Raw genomic sequence first — 21,291 nt, 5'->3', positions numbered from 1 at the left:
TACCTTAGAAGGCTATAATTTATTTTTGTTTTACTTAAAACAATGATGTTATTTCAACTTTATTTGATTGTCTACTTGACTAATATCACTTTTTCCTCGTTTTCTTTTTTTATTTTTTTAAAGATTTTATAAGAAAGCATAAATAATTTTATATTTGAATCTTATAAAAAAAATTATTTATCAATTATATTTGGTATAACAATATAAATTTTTATTTATTTACAGATACTTTACTGAGTTATCGTGTCTTCATGTGAGACACATTTCGAACACAACACTCATCAACATTCGTTCAACACGCGTATTTACTGTGTCCACAACTGTGTCTTAATAAAAAATAAAAAACTCTTCGCCGAATATACTTAAATACACCTAAATACTATCATGTATTCTTAATATGTATTCATGAAATAAATTTACAAATAGTATATATTAATATTATTAAAACAAAAATTATTTTAAATACTTTATATAATTAAAATAAGATACTAAAAATAATTAAAAAATTAGTTTATATTTTAATATCAATAAAATATCATAATATCATTACGGTTTATTTAAAAATGACTTTATATTTTATATACATGCGTGTCCTTGTGTTTTATAAGATTTTAAGATTTTAAAATTTGTGTGTCGGCGTGTCCCGTGTCCGTGTCAATGTATGTGCATTGTAATGTGAAAAACATTTAAAAGATCTTTTGAAAAAAATATATAAATTGTAACTTTTAAAAAAAATATTTTTTTATTTGTTTAGTACTTTTATTTGTACTACTAAAAATTTACTAAATATACTAAATATAAAAAAAAATTCATTAAAAAATATTTTTATCAATTTAATCAACTTAATAACATCCAAATAAGTATATAATATATAAAAAATTAATTAAATATTTCAGAATTTAAGTTAAAGACATTTAGTCATTTATACGCTCGTCGAAAAAGATATTAACTATTATGAATTTAGATCCTCTAAATTTTAAATTTTTATTTTAAAGAGTAAAGTGTGATCTTTCATCTTTGAATATTTTCTCTGTTATGTTTTCTCTTGATCCCACTTATAAAATAAATAGTGAAAAATTACACTTTATTTTTTAAGGTGAAATCTAAAATTTAGAGGATCTAAATCTAACTATTATAATATATGAATATTAATAGAATAAAAAAAATTATAATAAGTATAACAAGGTAAGAAACTTTAGAGGATGTCAAATAAAAAAAATATACGATCATATATATATATATATATATAAAAGTATATATTATTTTTATAAACTATTTTATACTTTTTATGATATAAAAAATAAATTTTTTATTTTTCTCTTATAAAAAATATAAAAATAATATATATAATATTTTTATTATTTAATATTATAAAAACTATATATATATATATATATATATATATATATATATATATATATATATATATTTACAGTATTTCCCAATTCAACAGGTTAAGGACTAAGTCGGTATTGAACTCTATTTAAGAGTTTATCTTTGGTCAAGAGATTGCTATATATACAAGACAAAATTCAAACTTTCAAAACTTACTTAAGTAGACTAGTGAGTTAACCAGTGAATCATCCAACTTGATTATAAAACTAAATTATTGTAGTTAACTTACTAACTGATGATTGCAGCAGCCCATCTAATGCCAACGGAGAAACTCCAAAATCATAAAATGATAAACAAAATTGTTATTTATATACTAAAAATTTGTTCAAATTTTAAATACAATATTTTTTTACATAACTAATAAAATACTCTACGTAATTAATAATAATTTAAAAATTAAAAAAATTATTTTATTTTATACATTAAAAAAATAAACTAACAAAATATTTATTTATGAGACTTATTTAAAATTAATATTTATTTATTAAATTAAAAATAATATATAAAATAATATATTTTAATATTTTTTTAAGTATTCTTAATAATAATAATAATAATAATAATAATAATAATAATAATAATAATAATAATATTATTATTATTATTATTATTATTATTATTATTATTATTATCAATTTGTTATTTACTTTGTCTAAAAAGGGTCGATCATTTATATTATAACAGCTTGTTTCGAATTATTAACTGAACCACAGACATACATGCTTGAATCCATTTATGCTACTTCGATTTACACAAAATTTTTGATAATTTGATTTGGCCTGATTAGATTTAATAGAAAAATTGACAAATCGAATAAATCTCATTCGATTTATATAAAGATGTACATTTCAAAAATTAATATAACATTTTTTGATTTAGGTGATTGGTATAATTTAAAATTATATTAGTTTATTTTTTATTTTATCCTAATTTTACCTTATCAAATCATAAAATGTAGGACATGCTTACAAAGAAAGGAATCACAAAAGGTAATTTAGCCCTTTTCCAATCTCCAATACTACGCCACTGCCACTGAACACGAGATGCTATGCAGCGTCGGTATTCGACTAATTTTTTTATATATGTAAAAATGTTGGGTATAATTTTTTTATATGAATTTTAATTTTTTTAATTTTTAACTAAGAAATTAAATCTTTAAATTTAAATAATAATAAAATTTTTTAAAAGATATGAAGATCAGATTTCTTAAATTTTTATTTTAAATTTTTTTATTTATGTTAAAATAATTTTTTAAATAAAATAAATTTATAGGTTTAATTTACAAATTTAAAATTTTTTTAATATTAAAATATAAATTTATATATTTAAAAAATTTTAAAATAAAAAAATAAATTTAATCCCTAAATTTGTATATTAAAAAAAAATTTAAAAGTCACAAATTTTATACTCTTCACATGAAAAAAGCACGTCAAATTTTCATATGGTTTAAAATCACCATCTCCAACCATCCAATCCAAAAAATCAAATCACCATTACACACAAAATAAAAACCGACAACACCCATTCCGTTTATTCTTCCTTCTCGTAAAATCTCTGATTCATCTTTTCCTGCATAATGGGAAAAAAAACTGATAAAAGCCACTGGAAGACGGTTTTGCCCCTGTTATTTCTGTCTCTGTTCTCCACCGTCGGATCATTATGGTCGTCCTCCAATCATGGGCGAGCATCATCAACAATCCGATTCCAATTAGGAAGAGATACGGGTGGGGAGAGGCTGGTTCCGATGCGGGCAGGTGCACCCTTCAAGATCGCTCTGTTTGCGGACCTCCATTTTGGAGAGGCCCAGTCAACAAACTGGGGACCAATTCAGGATGTAAACTCCATTAAGGTGATGAACACAGTGCTAGACGACGAAACTCCAGGTGAGGTGAATACTCTAGAACTTACTCTATTATCTTATTTCAACCTTTTAAAATTCGGCTTGAGTTGTCACGAGCAGATATGCTCCATACATGACAAGTCAAACTATTCTTACTCATTTTCTATTTTGTTGGTAATAAAACGGAAAGAGTACATAAAGAGTACGCAAACATAATAAAATTGTGAAAGAATAATAAAAAAAATGAAAAAATTTCATTGATTGTTAGATTTGATTAAAATTTATAAACTATAAATGTAAAACTAAGTATATATAGAGCATTGGCTTATGAAAGATAAAAACAAATAAAGATAAGATAAAGATAATATAAGATAAAATAATAAAGACTAAAATTATAATTGAATTTGTGTATTCTGTTGGGCTGAATTTTTGTATCGTGAGACGTCTTTATTGTTGTCATAGGCTAAGGTAGAAGAGTGGTTTAATAGTTGGTTAATTGATTAATTGTTGATTTAAATTTAAGAGTGAATATCCAATCTGACTTTTCGGCTCCAAATAAAAAAGAAAATACCTTTTTCGGCCATGATTTTACTTTTATGGGATTCCTGTGTCAAAAAAATATTGATATGAAAGCTGATCAGTCTCATAAAAATAAAGATGAGAGACAAAAAATATATTTTTTTTATTAAAGACCTTGTTTTTCAAAGTATTTGTGATGACTATTTAGGATTTTTATTCTAAATTTTTTTAATCTCCCTGATGAAACTGTTTTACTTTTCGGATTAAATAATTATATGTTAAAAATGAATTGTTTAATAAATTTTGGTTTCATATGTTTTGGAATTTAACTTAAATATATTATAACTATTAATTATAAGATTAAATATAATTCAGTGGACGATAATAAATTGCAGATTGCTTAGTATCATCTTAAGCTAAGCACAAAGATTCAAACAAACAACAAAAAGACAATGTGTTTTAGGTATAACAACTTAATTAAATGAAAAGCATGCTTCATGATAAATTTGTTTTAAAGATTTAAATGTAAGGAATATATAAATTAAGAGTTTAACTTTAGGGTAAAGTATTAAATTGGTCTTTTATGTTTGGGCGTAATTCTGTTTTTTATGGTATAAAGTATTCTATTTGAATCCAAAGTCATTTAGCTTCAATTTAGTCCCACCAGGGGTCAAAGATAAATAATTAACGAAATGTCCTACAATACATAAGAACAAGGTCGATAATCTAGAGAATAAGTACAAGCTTCAACTGCACAAAATCAACCATGAACATTTATTTATCATTTTTCCTATAATTAAAATGAAATACTTTCTATAAAACTAAAAAAAATGTTTAATACATGTATTGATGCATCCAGAGTTGATTTTGTGCCTCTGGAGCTTGTACTTATTCTCCAAATTATCGACCTTGTTCTTATACTGCTGTCATGTATGACATTTTGTTAATTATTTATCTTTGACCTCACGGTAGGACTAAATTGAAGCTAAATGAAATTTTTTTGGATTCAAATAAGACACTTTAAATTTTAAAGATCAAAACAGGATTACGCCTAAACGTAGATGACTAATTTAGTACTTTACCCTTAATTTTAATGTATTGATAGTATAAACTATTTTAAATAATTATCCAATTATATCCTTTTTTTAGGACCATTCACGTAAATAATATAAAAAATAATTATTTTTGATGACGTGACATTTCATGATTGGATACACAGGTAAAAAATACAAGGATATGAACATGTTATATGTGATGCTTGAGTAGTTACATGTTTAAATTCCAACTATGCTAATAACTTAGGAAAAGTTGTTATGGATTTATTGAATAGAACTGCTTTAGTTCAAGGTAGCTATGGATCTTTTCTTGCCCCCTATGTCTGTGAATTAATTTTCTTTATGATCATTTATAGGTTTCATGAAAACCAAAGGCTAATGAAATTATATGACAGATTTTGTGATATATCTTGGTGATGTGATTACGGCTAACAACATAATGGTTGCAAATGCAAGCTTGTACTGGGATCAGGCAATCTCTCCTACGCAAAACAGGGGCATACCTTGGGCCAGTGTATTCGGAAACCATGACGATGCTGCTTTTGAGTGGCCATTAGAGTGGTTCTCAACACCTGGGATTCCTCAAATCCGTTGCCCTCCAACCGAAACTTTTTGTTCAGGTACTCGGTAATACGTTTCAGATAATTAAGGTTCTTGTTATTGTACAGTTTCTTGATAGGGAATTGAAAATATAATCATAGTATATGATCTTTAATACATTCGTAGAAGTAGGTTGATCTGGTTTGTGTAGAGTTATGAATATTTCTCTGAGGATTAAAGAATAGGTTGTTTGTAATTTTCAAAGAGAGAAATATTAGGGAGCCAACACTTTTTAGTAATATTATCCAATATTTTTAGCTAACATTTTAATTTTATACTATTAAAATTAGGATTTGAAGTTTAAGATTTAGAATTTAATACTTAAAATTTATCTAAATAAGTTAAAATTGAATAAAAGTACTTTATTTTTTAAAAAAATATTTTTTTTTAACTCAAAAAAGTCCATCCAAACTAACACTTAGAATATTGGCAAGTGTCAGCCAAAATTGATAAATTTTGTTGGTCATGTAGCATTACTCAATCAGGTATAGTTATCTAGTTAGCTAGTAAAAGCACACAAACAAGTTACAAGTGCATGCAAACACTCATAGGGACACAGTTGGAGGAGAGGCACTTGAGCGAGAGATACGTGAAGAAGCTAGTGACAAGACGAAAAATTCATCACGTCAGAAAACTTGTCCACTGAAATCGCGTTTTAGTTGCTGAGTTTTGGTTACGTTTAATAAATTCAGACCATGCTGATTCAGATTTGATCATTTTCAGGAGAAGAAGGATGTTTCAAAGGAACAGGACGACTTGAACTACTAAAGAACGAGATCAAGCACAATGGTTCTTTCTCTACCTATGGTCCTAGAAATCTTTGGCCAAGTGTCTCTAACTATGTCCTTCAAGTTTCATCATCAGAGGATCCACAATTGCCCGTGGCTTTCCTCTACTTCCTTGATTCTGGTGGTGGTTCGTATCCGGAAATAATATCTAGTGCTCAGGCAGAATGGTTTCAGCAGAAAAGCAAACAAATTAATAGTGATTCAAGGTAGAATAAAGCATTGCATTTATATTCGGATAAACAGTTTTTCTTCTGGTTTCTTATTTGTGTTTTTCAATTAAGAACTCTGATGCACGGACACTAACACAACACCAGACACAACACGAAATATGAGACACATAAACATACGAATTTTAAATTTTTACAAGACACGAGAATACATGTTAAGATTGGTGAGTTTTAAATTCTTACAGAATATTTAAAATATTTTCATGTTTTAATAAATAATAATATATGCTATTTTTAAATTCATTTCAAGAATACATGTTAAGAATAAGATTCGAGATGTAATAATTAGGTGTGTCTAAGCATCTTTGAAAAAGAATTTTTTATTTTTTATTAAGATACGGTTAGACAAAAAAAACACGCAAAATGCGTATTGATAAGTGTCTTGTCCAAAATATGTTCGACACCCAGATACGATAAGTCAGCAAAGTTTAGTGCTTCATAGATTAAGAAAATAACTAGAAAATAGTTCTTTGATTATCATGTTTTCTCTTGTATTTTTCTCATGACTCAAATGAAGCATATATTATTTGTAATTGGCAGGGTGCCAGAGATTATTTTCTGGCATATACCGAGTACGACCTACAAGACCGTCGCTCCCAAGCTTACAATACAAAAACCTTGTGTCGGTTCAATTAACAAGGAAAGTGTTGCATCTCAAGAAGCTGAAATGGGTATCATGAATCTTCTTGTGAATAGAACTTCTGTCAAGGTAAGTTCTAAGCCATCTTGGTGAGTTGGAAATAAAAAAGTTGTAGGATTATGACTAGTTAAGTAATACACTTCTTATTAACCAAGTAATACACTTCTATCTAGTTAAGTAATCTCTCACAAAGAAGGATGAAAGTATCTTATCATTGGCCTGGTTGCGTTTTAGGAATAATAGCAAAAATTTATCCTATAATCTTATCATATGTTATAATTGATTAAATCTCTTCTCATCCAAATGCAAACATCGTTAAGATTGGTGAGTCTTTTGCTTGATTGTTGATTTTATTTTGAGAAAATGGAAAATATTTTTTTTAGTGATACTTTATTAATCTTGACCATATAATAGGTATAGGGAGAAAAGTATGTACATATACACAATCTTTGGGATTTAGCAGAAGCATCCCAAAAGATTATAACCCAACCATTATAGTGCCAAGCTCCCTCTTGTCAGCTAAAGAGTTGTCCTCTATACTGTGGTATTATTAGATATATAATTATTCATGTGTCTCCACCTGATAATTTAAGTTTTTAGGATATGATTTCATGATAGGTATCCCGTGCAAGCTTATAACAAGTCCTAGATCTCATTCTTCTCGTGGATATTTGGTAAAGCAACACCTAGTGGTATTGAGAACCAGAAATTTTTGTGTAACTTAGATGAAAGTAAGTTTGATATTCTAATTTATTTAATTTGAAATTCTTTTACTCTAAAACCTTTTCTTTCCCATGAAGAATTTAGATCTCCAACCTACTAAAATTGGGTAATCTTTAAAAAAAGTTTAACTTTCCGAGTCATTTTTCCGAGCAACCATTCTCTTTAATCATAAATTGAATGGATTCTTTAAGTCCCAGTGCCTTTGCTTTACACACGGATGAAGTTGCACTAATCCCAGTATCTCACACAACATCACCAAATGTAAGGCTCGTTTGGTTAGTGCCTCAAAGACATAACATCTTAGAGGAATGACATTAGTATCTGTGTTTTAGTGTCCTCTTCTACCTTATCTCTTGTTCCAAAATCCAAATGCAGCATTTCTCAATTCGAACCCCCTCGATTTTTGAAGTACTCTCAACCATCTCATTACTTTTATCCAATTCTGTAAACATTTTATCAGCATAAATATAGGATACTCCTAATTTTCTCACATAATATCTTTTCATATACATCAACATCTTCAATAATTATTTAATTCCTTAACATCCACGATGCCTATATATAACTGTAAAGAACAAAATGATCCATTTCTTTTGTTTCACACTATAAATTCTGATTTTAACTACAGACCAAAATAGTTACTGTGATTATTTGGCATTACACACACCAACTTTAACCAATTATAGCAACCCTTAATTTTCCAGGAGAATTCGCAATGCAAGAATAAATGGTTATTAGTTTCCTCGATGATAGAAATAGGTTTCTATTGTTTATAGGAGGAGATGTAAGGAGTAGATAAGCTGAATTTTCACTACTTAATTCATAATTGTTGCTGGTTGGCTGCTAGTTAGCTCTTTTAAGCTAGTTTAGCAGGTTAGGAGCAGTAGTTCTAGGCTTAACTACTGCCTATAAATTCTAGGGGTTAGTTAGTTCTAGTTAGTTTTATTCAGTTTGTTAATTTAGGAGAGGAAAATTCTCTCCAGAGTTGATTAGATCCAACAATGTATTTTAATTAGGGATTGTGATTTACAATCCCTAGTTCATCAATAAAATCCCCTAATTCTGCTAGCTCTTAGTTCCTACCAACTATTATCAGAAGTCCATAGATCTTGGTACTTGTGGTGAATGGTGCAACCACGATCACACAAAATGGAAGGGAGATTGGATGTGATGGAATTGCGTTTTAACTGATTTGAAGACCTGTGTCGCGCGTTGCAGGAGATGCTGCAGAGGACCGATGCACGAGTGGATTCCATGGAGCGAGGCGCTCCAATCCACCACGACCGGAGTTCTCCGGCGTTGCACCAGGCCGTCGCCGGCTCGGAAGGAAGCAGAACCGCACCGGAGTAGTGGTGAAGATTAGAACTCCTGATATTTCGAGGTGAGGACGCGATGACTTGGATCGAAAGTATAGAGCAGTTCTTCCTGCTCAGAGCGGTGCTAGAGGAGGAGTGGCTCGCGGTGGCGACGTTCGCCATGGAAGGCCGCACGTTCACATGGTTTAGGTGGTGGGAGGCGACAAGCTCAGTGCTCCAGTGGCAGTTCCTCAGTGTGGTGCTGCTATGGCACTTTCAACTGGCATGGCTATAGAGTCCGTATCAAACGCTGCTGAACCTGAAACAGTCGAATTCGGTCCGGGACTATGTCGAATCAGTTCGTGCTTCACGCGCGGCCTTTCCGCGGAATTGTGCTGGAATTGCTAATGGACCTTTTCTTGAACGGCCTGAAATTGGAAGTGGGTGAAGAATGTAAACTGTTTCCATATCAGTCAGTGGATGAGTTGATGGAGTTGGCACAAAAGGTAGAAAATCGCAACATTGCCTTGCCAGGAGTATCAGGACACAGTAAACCACCGACTTCCAACTTTGTCATTACCAATTCACCTGCCACCAAAGCTGTGCACCCTGCTACAGCGTCTGATTCTGCAGATCATAAGGGCGTAGAGTCAATGATGAATCCCTTGCGATGGCGCAGATTGAGACATCTCAGCAACGAAAAGTATCTGGCGAAGTGTGCCAGGGAGAATGTTTCTTCTGTGTTGAACTGTACTCAACGGACCATGTATACAAGAGCAAGGAGTTCAAGCTGCTAATCATGGAAGCAGAGGCTAAGGAAGGAGACTGGTTGGAGCACGAAGTTGTTCTGGACATAATAGAACAACTAGAGCTCAAACTTTCATGTTCCAATCGCCACCATAGGTCGTTCAAGGTGTGGGCTGAGGTGAAAGGGCATCGAGTGACGGTGCTGGTTGATTGTAGGGCCTCGGATAACTTCGTAGCACCAGAAATTACAGCAAAATCGGCGCTGGTCATAGATACTACACCTAAGTTCCGAGTGAGGGTGGCTGACCATCAAAATTCAGGGGGACAGGACAGATGCAACAGAGTAACATTAAGCTTCCAAGGGCTGTTCATAACAACGGATTTCTACCTTTTTTGCATCGAAGAATCGGAGTTTGTTTTGGGGATGGAATGGTTAGACAAGTTGGGAGTCATTAGAGCAAGTTTTAAGGATTCTTGGATCAAGATACTCAAGGGTGGGGGCCTTTAATTTTGAAAGGTGACCCAAAACTGTGTTAAGGTGGGCTAAATTTACACTCGGCTTCGATTGTAAGTGTGCCACAGTTGATACATACAGTGTTGGACGATTACGAGGTAGTCTTTCATCCACTATCAGGGCTACTGCTGCATCATTCGCATGATCATGCTATTCCCTTAAAAAGGAAGGAGCTGTTGTGCCTAATATTAAGCCTTACCATTTTTCATATCACCAAAAAGTGATAATTGAAGAAATGGTTACGGAGATGCTGGTTTTAAGAATCATTCGGCCTAGTATAAGTCTGTATGCTAGTCCCATCTTGCTGGTCAAGAAGAAAGATGGAGGTTGGAGATTTTGTGTGGACTACCGCGCTCTAAATGGGATCACCATAACGAATAAATTTCCAATTCTAGTCATTGATGAGCTTTTGGACGAGTTAGCAGGGGTGTCGATTTTTTCCAAGCTTGATTTGAAGTCCGGGTATCATCAAATTAGGATGCGCGATTAAGACATTCACAAAACTTGCTTCCAGACGCATGAGGGACACTACGAATTCTTGGTAATTCCTTTTGGCCTAACCAACGTGCCGAGTTCTTTTCAAGCTTTGATAAATGACATCCTTAAGCCGTTGCTTCGGAAGTTTGCATTAGTCTTCCTCGGTGATATCTTAATCTACAGCCGGGATGTCGAGAGTCATGTCGTTTCACTTGTTGCAAGTATTTTGCATTATCACCACCAATAAGCTTGTGTTAAATTCCAAGAAGTGTACATTTGCGGTGGATTCAATGGAGTATTTGGGCCACATAATCTCGACTGAAGGGGTGGCTACAGACCCTAGCAAAACAGCAGCCATGCTTACTTGGCCAGTCCCTAAGGATGTACGTGCCTTGCGGAATTTTTTGGGCCTCACTGGGTACTATTGGCGGTTTGGGCAAGGATATGGCATCATTGCCAAACCATTGACAGATTTAACAAGAAAGAATGCTTTTAAATCGAACGCTAAAGCCATGGCAGCCCTTCCCACATTGGCTGTCCCAGATTTTTCACAAGAGTTTGTCATAGAGACCGATGCCTCGAGCGAAGGGTGGGGGCCGTGCTGTCTCAACAGGGGCGCCCGATTGCATTTCTAAGTCAAGCATTGTCACCAAGAGCGTGTAAAAAATCAGCTTACGAGAGAGAATTGATGGTAGTGGTGCTTGCTGTCCAGAAATGGCAACATTACTTGCTGGGAAGTCATTTCATGGTGCTAACGGACCAGCGGAGCTTGAAGTTTCTTACCAAGCAACATTTGATGGATCCGGCCCACCTCCAGTGGACAAAAAAGTTGTTGGGCTTGGACTCCGACATCAAATATCGGCCGCTATTGGAAAATAAGGCAGCGGATGCTCTTTGGCGGCAAATGATAGCTAAGGCTATCTTGGTAGTGCACATAAATCTTTGGGATGGTATAGATGCTAAGATAAAGGAAGATCCAGAGATGTAAAAAATGGTGATTGCCTTGTAGTAGGGGTCTGAGGATTTCCCTGGTTACTCCTCAAGGAAAGGGAAGCTGTTCTATCAAGGAAGAGCAGTGTTATCGGCAAATTCGGCTCACATACCCTCCCTGTTGGCCAAGCATCATGACAGCAGGATGAGGGGCCATTCGGGGTACTTTTGTACATACAAGAGGCTGGCGGTAGAGGTCTATTGGAAGGGGATGCAGCGATGGGTGAAGGATTATGGACGCTTGTTTTATTTGCCAACTGAAAAGAGATTTGGTAGATTCTTGTGAGAGAGAGAGAGAGAGAAGAGAGAGAGAGAGAGAGAGAGAGAGAGAGAGAGAGAGAGAATTCAAGAAGAGAGGATATTTGTGATTGAATGCACCACCGAATTTTACACCAGACTTTGGTTTATATACAGCTATGATAAGCCTCTCTTTACAACACACTCAACTTCACTCTCAGCGTGGCACTACTCACTAACAGACTTCTAACGTGTCTAACTAACTCCAACTTAATGCTTTTGACTACTACTTACTCTCTATACTTTCATCCCCCCTCAAACGAAGGCATTGAACATCTTCAATCCTGAGTTTGCTTCGAAAGTCAAGGAACTTTGTGGAAGAAACTGCTTTGGTCATTATGTCTGCAATTTGAACATCACCAAGGATGTGTTTCACTGCAATTCTGCCAGCAGCAACATGATCACGAACAAATGCCAAGTCAACTTCAAAGTGCTTTGATCTAGAGTGCCAAACCGGGTTGGCAGACAGGAGCACAGCGCCAGAGTTGTCACAATACACTTTTGGAGTTGGACCTGTGATGTGAATTTCACGTATAAGCTTTGTCAGCCATAGCAATTCTGCTACAACAGCCGCAATACCTCTATATTCCGCCTCTGTACTTGATCTAGAGACACAGTGTTATTTCTTAGAGGACCAAGAGATAAGATTCCTCCCCATATACACACAATAACCAGCAGTAGACCTCCTATCTTCAATATCTGAAGCCCAGTCTAAATCAGTGTACCCAGTTGGAGACAGGTCAGAGCACCTCTGTAAATGCAAGCCCAAGGAAGTGGTTCCTTGTAGATACCTTAATATCCATTTCACTGCCTTCCAATGTGATTCCCTTGGTGACTGCATAAACTGACACACTTTATGCACCGAGAAAGCCAATTCGGGTCTGGTGATAGTGACATATTGCAAACTCCCCACTATAGAGCGGTACAAGCCAGCGTCGCCAAACAAGTTGCCATCTTCCGAGGTCAATTTCAGATTAGATGTCATGGGAGTAGGAGAAGGTTTACATCCATCCATTTTCACCCTCTTCAACAAATCATTGATGTACCTTGTCTGGGAAAAAACAAGACCACCAGTGGTAGTCTTGGTGACCTCGATTCCCAAGAAGTAAGATAGTTCACCCATGTCTTTAAGAGAAAATTTGCTATTAAGCTTTGTTGTGATGTCCCGAATTGTTACTGAAGAGGTTCCAGTGATGATAATATCGTCAACGTACACCAGTAAAAAGGTAGTGGAATCAGAAGAGTGCCTGACAATTAGTGATACATCATACTTGGTGGGGGTGAATCCCAACCCATGCAGTGCATTAGAGAGCTTAGTGAACCAAGCTCTTGGCGCTTGTTTGAGTCCATATAGTGATCTGGTGAGTCTACAAACCACATTTGAGCCTCCAATTTCAAATCCTTGAGGCTGCCTCATGTAAACTTCTTCATGAAGGTCGCCATTTAGGAACACATTGTTGACATCAAGCTGCCTAATGCTCCAGCCTTTTGATAGTGCCAGTGTCAAAACCAGTCTTATTGTTGCCGGTTTAATAACTGGGCTAAAGGTTTCTTTGAAATCAATTCCATCCCTCTGACTGCACCCTAAAGCAACCAGCCTTGCTTTATATTTGTTGATTGAGCCATCCGCATTGTATTTGACTCGAAATACCCATTTGCTACCAATAGCATTTCGGTTCTGTGGCAATTCTTCAAGTCTCCATGTATTGTTTCTCATTAGTGCTGTATACTCTTCTGTCATTGCTTATCTTCACTTGGGGTCACTCAATGCTTCTCTTGCTGATGTCGGTTCAAGGCTCTTTTCAGTGTTTGCTTGAAAGGCCTTCGGTTTTCTGATGCCATTTTTCGATCTCGTAATCATGTGATGGCTACCTGATGGAGGTTCCTGTTGGTGTAAGGGTGAGGGGTCAATGCCAGGTTGCATTAAGGATTGAGAGTGGTCAATGGATAAACTAGTGTTAAGTGATGGTGACGGTGAGGGAGTAAGGTGGGTAATAAGAGAGTTGGGAGCAAGGTTTGTTGGTTGAGAAGGTGGAAGGCACACAGTGGAAGGTGGTGGCTAGTTTGGGAGAACAGGAATGGAAGGCAATAGGTGTGGATAGGAGATTTCTCCTTTAGTGGTGGAGATGGTAGTCTTCTTGGAACTGTACATTTCTTGTAACAAGAACCTTTCCTGTTTTTGTTAAGCATTTGAATCCCTTATAATGAATTGCTGGACCAAGATACACACAGGGCTCAGATCTGAACTGTAATTTATTAGTGTTGTAAGGTCTGGTGTTGGGATAGCAGAGGCAACCAAATACTCTGAGCATGGACAAAGAGGGACTCTTTCTAAATAGTTTTTCAAAAGGAGATCTGAACTGCAAAACTGGTGTGGGAAGCAAGTTTATGAGCTGAGTAGCTGTGGTGAAAGCATCTCCCCAATACTTGATAGGCACACTGGCTTCAGCTAGTAATGATAAACCCATTGTAGCAATGTGTTTATGTTTCCTTTCGGCAGCACCATTCTGTTGATGAATATGTGGACAAGAAAAACGATGCAAGATACCTTCTTGTTTGAGGTAATTAGACAAAGCAATATACTCCTTTGCATTATCCGATTGTATACATTTAATCTTTGCATTAAGTTGGAGCTCAACCATTTTCTTAAATTCAACAAAAACTGACTGCAATTGTGACCTATTGTGTAACAAATAAATCCATGTAAATTTAGAATAGGCATCTATAAAATGAACATAATATCGGGCTCCTTTTATTTCAGAAATGGGTGCTGGACCCCAAATGTCTGTGTACAAAAGTTCTAAAGGTGAATGGATTATTGTTTCTGACTTAGGAAAGGGAAGCTGTTGTGCTTTTCCCATACAACAAGCATTACACAATGAGTTTGAAGCAGTGAAAGGAATTTGGTAACTTCTAAGAATTCGAGTAAGAACATCAGAAGAGGGGTGTCCTAATCTAAGCTGCCAAAGCTTGAAATTTGACAGTCCAGCCACTGTTGCAGCATAAGCAGCTGGTGAGTGTGCTTTATTGGTGACAGCAGGTCCAAAGGAGTACATTCCAGCTTTAACTGTTCCTTGGAGAAGCGTCTCCTTGGAATCCTGAGATTTCACTAGACACGTGTGAGGGTGAAACTCAACCCAGACATTATTATCACATACAAATTTATATACACTCAACAAATTCTTTTTGATATCTGGTACATGCAGTAGTTTTTGCAATTTAAAAGTGTAATTAGAAGAAAATGGTTTGATTAATGAGCTTCCAACTTTAGTAATTGGCAAAGAATTTCCATTACCTACAATAACCTGTTCACTTCCATTGTAGTTGCTGTATTCAGGCACATTTGATGGATCTGGAGTCATGTGGTATGTTGCACCTGAGTCCGGGTACCAATTTGGATCATAAACTGTGGATGGAGCAGCTGCCATTGCAACATTTGCCTGAGCATTGTGTCCACTGTTCTAGCTTACATACTCTTTATTGAACCTGTGCCAACATTCCCGTGCTAAAATGCCCTGGTCTTTCACACACTTGACACACTAATCTGAAGAATTGGCCTCTTCCTCTTCCAGAACTTTGGTTGAATCCACTTGTTCTTCCTCTGCCTCGCGGAGCATAGCTACCTCTTGACTGAAAACCTCTTCCATTTTCTCTTCCATATCCTCTTCCATTATAGTTGTCAGGTCTTGTGTAATTGTCAGTTCTTCTTTGAGTTGCTGTATGAGTCAGATTTGCTTGAATTGAGCCTTTCTTGAATTTTTCAAACCATTCCTCTTGTGTGAGTAACAACGCTTCCAGCGCTCCTACTGAGATTGGATTATCTCTAGCATTTATCGAGGTGATGAACGAACAGTACTCTTCTGTTAATCCAGCAAGAATGGCTTCAACATGAGCAGCTTCATCCACAGGATCTCCAACAGAGATCAATGAATCTACAGTTTTCTTGATTTCAAGAAGATAATCATTCATGGAACCTTCCTTCTTTGTATCACTCAGCTTGCTTCTGAGTTGTCTAATCTTGGCTTAAGTTTGCGAAGCAAAGAACATCTCCAATCTCTTCCAGATCTGATGTTAATATGTGCAGCCTACCATTCGTGCAGTGAATGATGAATTCATTGAAGTTAAAAGCCAAGATTTCAATAAAGCATCTTGCCTTTTCCAAGCCCTAAATTCTGCAGTGCTCTTTCCTCTTTTTTCATCTTCAATATCGAGTTGAACTGTTTTGGTATGTTGTCTCCTTTGATGTGATTGATGAGATCATGACCTTCAATCGTTGCTTCAACTTGCTCCTTCCATGGCAAGAAATTTTCTTCATCTAACTTGATTGCAATCGGATTTGAAAAGCTGTGTATCACTTCTGTGCTGTTTCTATTTGTTTCTGGTTCCTCCATTTCTGCGCCCTAGGCTCTGATACCATGAAAAGAGATTTGGTAGATTCTTGTGAGAGAGAAAGAGAGAGAAGAGAGAGAGAGATAATTCAAGAAGAGAGGATATTTGTGATTGAATGCACCACCGAATTTTACACCAGACTTTGGTTTATATACAGCTATAATAAGCCTCTCTTTTACAACACACTCAACTTCACTCTCAGCGTAGCACTACTCACTAATAGACTTTTAACGTGTCTAACTAACTCCAACTTAATGCTTTTGACTACTACTTACTCTCTATACTTTCACCAACAAAGCAAATACGTCGCGCTTAAGCCAGTGGGACTGCTGCAATCCTTGCCAATTTCGGAGAGAATATGGGATATATCACTATGAATTTTGTGGTCGGCTTGCCTAAGACAAAGGGCATGGACACCTTTTTTGTGGTAGTCGACTGGTTGAGCAAATATGCCCACTTTATATCGTTATCACACCCTTTTTCTGCCAAGGAAGTGGCTGGAATTTTCATTAAGGAGGTGGTAAAGCTTTATGGATTTTCGAAATCCATTATTTTTGACCGAGATAGAGTTTTCATGAGTAGATTTTGGTTCGAATTATTTCAGGCAGCGGGCATGAAACTGAAATATAGCATCGCGTTCACCCACAGACGGACAGGCAGACAAAGGTGGAGAATAGGTTCCTCGAGACATACTTGAGGTGCTTTGTGGGTGGATATCCAAAGAGGTGGTTGGAATGGTTACCAAGGACAGAATATTGGTTTAACAGGACCTTTAATGCTTTAGCATGCACTACCTCATTTCAGGCCGTTTATGGGGTGCCTTCCTAATTTTGTTCCGAGAAGAGACATACCCATCGCAGGTTGAGAAAGTGGCTGCACTGGCAGCGATCAGAGATGCGGTTCTAGCTGACTTAAAGCAGCATTTGATGCAAGCTAAGTAGAGAATGAAGCAAATAGTGGATAAGAAGAGAAGGGAGTTGGAATTCGGGATAGGAGACTGGGTGTACCTCAAGCTACAACCTTACCAAATCTGTTCCTTGGCTCAAAGGATAAATGAGAAATTGAGCCCTTGCTTTTATCAGCCTTTCAAAGTGCTAGAGAGGGTGGGCCTAGTGGCATACCGATTGGTGCTGCCGAACGGGTGCAAGCTCCACCCGGTCTTCCATGTAAGCAAGTTGAAGAAGGTTGTCCCGGCATCACAGCAACTGCATGTTTTTCCACTAGCGATGGCAAAGGATGGCGAATTAATGGTGCAGCCCGAAGGTATTTTGGCATCTAGGTTAGCGGGGGATGGCTCCTTAGAATACTTGGTTTGTTGGCAAGATCTTCCATCATGCGAGGATAGATGGGAGGAGGCTGTCGCGCTGCGACGCTCTTTTCCCGAGTTCCACCTTGAGGACAAGGTGGTTGTCCAGGGGTGAGTAATGATAGGAACAGGTTTCGATTGGTTTATAGGAGGAGAGGTAAGGAGTAGATAAGCTGAATTTTCACTACTTAATTCATAATTGTTGCTAGTTGGCTGCTAGTTAGCTCTTTTAAGCTAGTTTAGCAGGTTAGGAGTAGTAGTTCTAAATTTAACTGCTGCCTATAAATTCTAGGGGTTAGTTAGTTCTAGTTAGTTAGAAAATTCTGTTCAGTTTGTTAGTTTAGGGGAGGAAATTCTCCCCAGAGTTGGTTAGATCTAACAGTGTATTTCAATAAGGGATTGTGATTTACAATCCTTAGTTCATCAATAAAATCCCTTAATTCTGCTAGCTCTCAGTTCCTATCACATCCACATCACAAAACACAAAATTTCTAAGTTATCATTGAAAGGAAAACATAACTTCACATGGCTTAATGTAGAAAGATAAATGGGCATTTGATTTTAGTTTTTCATTAGTTTAGGTGTTATTGGAGCATTAAATTTTAGGTATAAGATTGTGATTCTAATTACAACATACTATAGGGATTATGAGTTCTCACTTGTTTAATACCTAAAGCTTTACTTATAAATTTTATATTATTATGCTTTTTTATTGAGACGTTGCTTGAAATTCCTGGAGTTTTATGTGAATAGCGCTCATTGCTGATAACAAAACCGTTTTGAAAAGATTCTTTGTAGTCAGTCATATCTTGAAAACACATTCACGTGGTACTCGATGAACATAGAATAATTTCTCCATTTTGTTGCACTATTTGATCATCCTTTAAATGAGATTCTTAGATGTTCCTTTTTATCCATTATCTTATTTTGTCCAGTTGTTTATTTTGTTAATTTTAATTTGCACTTGTTTAGCATCCATCTGCTATTGGACCCACAAACTGAATCCATTTACCTTGTTTTACTTCAGATTTTAATGTATTTTTTTCTTTTAAGGATAGAAATTTATAAAATTTGTGAAACATCCAAGAACATACGTATGCCACTTTGCCACTATAGCTCACAACATAATACAGCCGGAGTTCCCAACAAAATAGTAAAATGTATCAATGATGTCTTCTTATGAAAGTTAGATATTTTAATTTTGGCCTCTCTAAATTTTGTTAAGATGTTAGTCCTTCTCTTTTACTGTTGGCCCCTTATAGCTCCAAATTTTGGTCATTGTTAGCATTTTAAAACATATTTTTGGTCTTGTAAAGTGCTCTTAGTAGTTTTTAAATCATCAAAATATTTGACACTAATATATCTAGCTTTAAAAAAAAACACGTTAGAGTTACTAAAACTAAATCCAAAGCAACTCATTTACTGCAATTACAAAAGTATTTAAACTTTTTAACCTTTCATAAATTGCAGGCAATATTTGTTGGACACAATCATGGCTTGGATTGGTGCTGCCCATACCAAAAACTATGGCTATGCTATGCAAGACACACTGGCTATGGTGGCTATGGAGATTGGCCTAGAGGAGCTAGAATTCTAGAGATCACTGAGAATCCCTTCTCTCTAAAGTCTTGGATAAGGATGGAGGATGGACAAATGCACAGTGAAGTTGGCTTAAGTTGAAGGTCCATCATCTAAGTATAGAAAATGTTTAATCAAAAGTAAATACTAAAGACACCTATGACTTAAAAAAGTAAATACACTGGAAAATAAACGAAAATTGATGCTAGCAAATTTGTAAATTTGTATTCTTTGCGGGCATACGTGTGCACGGGATTGTAGATATACATTCTTATGTATCTTGTTATTGAATTCACTATACATATTGTTCTTGTGTGGTGAGCATTGTAGGATGTATAACTCGTTTTGTCCAGGTCTAAACTCGCCTTCGCTTGAAATGGATAAGGTATAGCTCCGAGAAAATCAGTGGCAGTGGATACCTGCAAAAATATTCCAATGCTCAAGTAAGAGTGAGAGAAGAATAGTGTATATTCAGAATAAATAACATACTTTTTTCCTTATTAGAGTTTCCTAACATTTTTGTTATAGGCAGGTTACAACGTTGACCTAGTCTATTGGCAACTGCTCCTCAGTCTTATCTGAAACTTAATGAAATAAATATGTTAAATTTATAATGCATGTGTGAAAAGGAAGATGGCCTTTTGTTCAGCTAGTCAGTTTTTGATTTATAAGTATAGTGGGTTCGAGGTATAATGGACAAAACATAGCTCCCAAGCTTAACCTAGGAAAATTTTAATAAAATAGGTTGAATTTTTGTGACCTATAAATCAACATTTTGTAATAATGTGGGCAGCCACCTGATGGAGGAAAATCGTCGGTTAGGAATTTTCACAAAATAAATCTCGTCGAAGTATAGATCCAAACCAACAATTAACCCTCAATCAAAGTTTAATTTGTTTGTCACTTAAGTCAAACATAATAAAAACCGAGAGTATTTAAATCTCGGGTCATCTCTCAAGGAATTACAGGGAACTGTGCATATTATTGGTTATGGGAAAATATTTTTGGGGTTTTGGAATAAGAGACAAGAAATGTAAATAACAAGAAAGTAAGCTAACAACTAAGAAAGGTCTTGGCAAGAGGTGAGAATTGGAATTTCTATCTTCATTATCATCCTCAATTGTGATGGTAATTGTCTTTTGCTCTCACTTAGTTATCCTCTAACAATTAAAGAAAAGTCAAGTGAGCAAAATTAACTCTAGTCTACAAGTCCTAATCAAAGATTAGCTTTAGTGGAATTCAAGCTAACTAGCAATCCGCAATCACAAATCAACAATAGATTTTGATAATTCAAGAGTTTCTAATGCTCAACCCAAGCTATGAATACAAAAATCTACTCTAAAACCAAGCCAAACATTTTATCAAACACTTGGAAGGCATAAAAGAAAAGTATGGTAAAATTGCAAGAGTAATAAAATCTAAAGCTACCAACTGTAAAATAACAATAATAACAACTCAATTGAACAACTATAAATATAAAAACATCAAATTGCATTAAACAAAATCATGATCCAATAAGAGTTTATAAACATAAAAGTGACCAAAATAAGAAATTAACAAGAAGAACAAAGAAAATTAAAGCAATAGAACAAGGAAAAGTAAAGGAAACTAGATCAATACAAGAAATTAAACATAAATCTAAGATGCAATTAACCTAAACCTACCCTAATTCTAGATAGAAGAGAGAGCTTCTCTCTCTAGAATATAACCTAAAGCATGTTTCTATCTTAACCTAATTGCTCTCCCGTTGTTCTTTCTTGATTTTGGCCTTAAATACTTTAGAAATGAGTTTGATTAAGGCTTGGATGAACTCAGAAATCGCCCCCAGCGTGTTCCTTTAATGAGGTCACGTGACAAGTGCCACGTGTACGTGTGGTGGCCTAGCGAATTTCCTTCCTCATGCGTACGCGT

General features: G+C 35.2%; 1 protein-coding gene across 1 annotated transcript; it reads left to right on the top strand.

Annotated features, from left to right (window-relative positions):
• Nucleotides 1-2,840: 2,840 nt before the first annotated feature.
• LOC112727555 (probable inactive purple acid phosphatase 16) lies at nucleotides 2,841-19,726 on the top strand. The gene is made up of 5 exons (XM_025777351.3): nucleotides 2,841-3,278; nucleotides 5,205-5,429; nucleotides 6,133-6,403; nucleotides 6,965-7,133; nucleotides 19,273-19,726. Exons 1-5 carry the CDS (start codon nucleotides 2,972-2,974, stop codon nucleotides 19,480-19,482), a joined length of 1,182 nt encoding a protein of 393 aa, XP_025633136.1. The 5' UTR covers nucleotides 2,841-2,971; the 3' UTR covers nucleotides 19,483-19,726.
• The last annotated feature ends 1,565 nt before the right edge of the window (nucleotides 19,727-21,291 follow it).

This window comes from Arachis hypogaea, chromosome 12 (assembly GCF_003086295.3).
Source record: "Arachis hypogaea cultivar Tifrunner chromosome 12, arahy.Tifrunner.gnm2.J5K5, whole genome shotgun sequence".
Taxonomy (NCBI): domain Eukaryota; kingdom Viridiplantae; phylum Streptophyta; class Magnoliopsida; order Fabales; family Fabaceae; genus Arachis; species Arachis hypogaea.
Note: the sequence above shows the minus strand (reverse complement) of the source record. Positions and strands in the feature narration are given on the sequence as shown.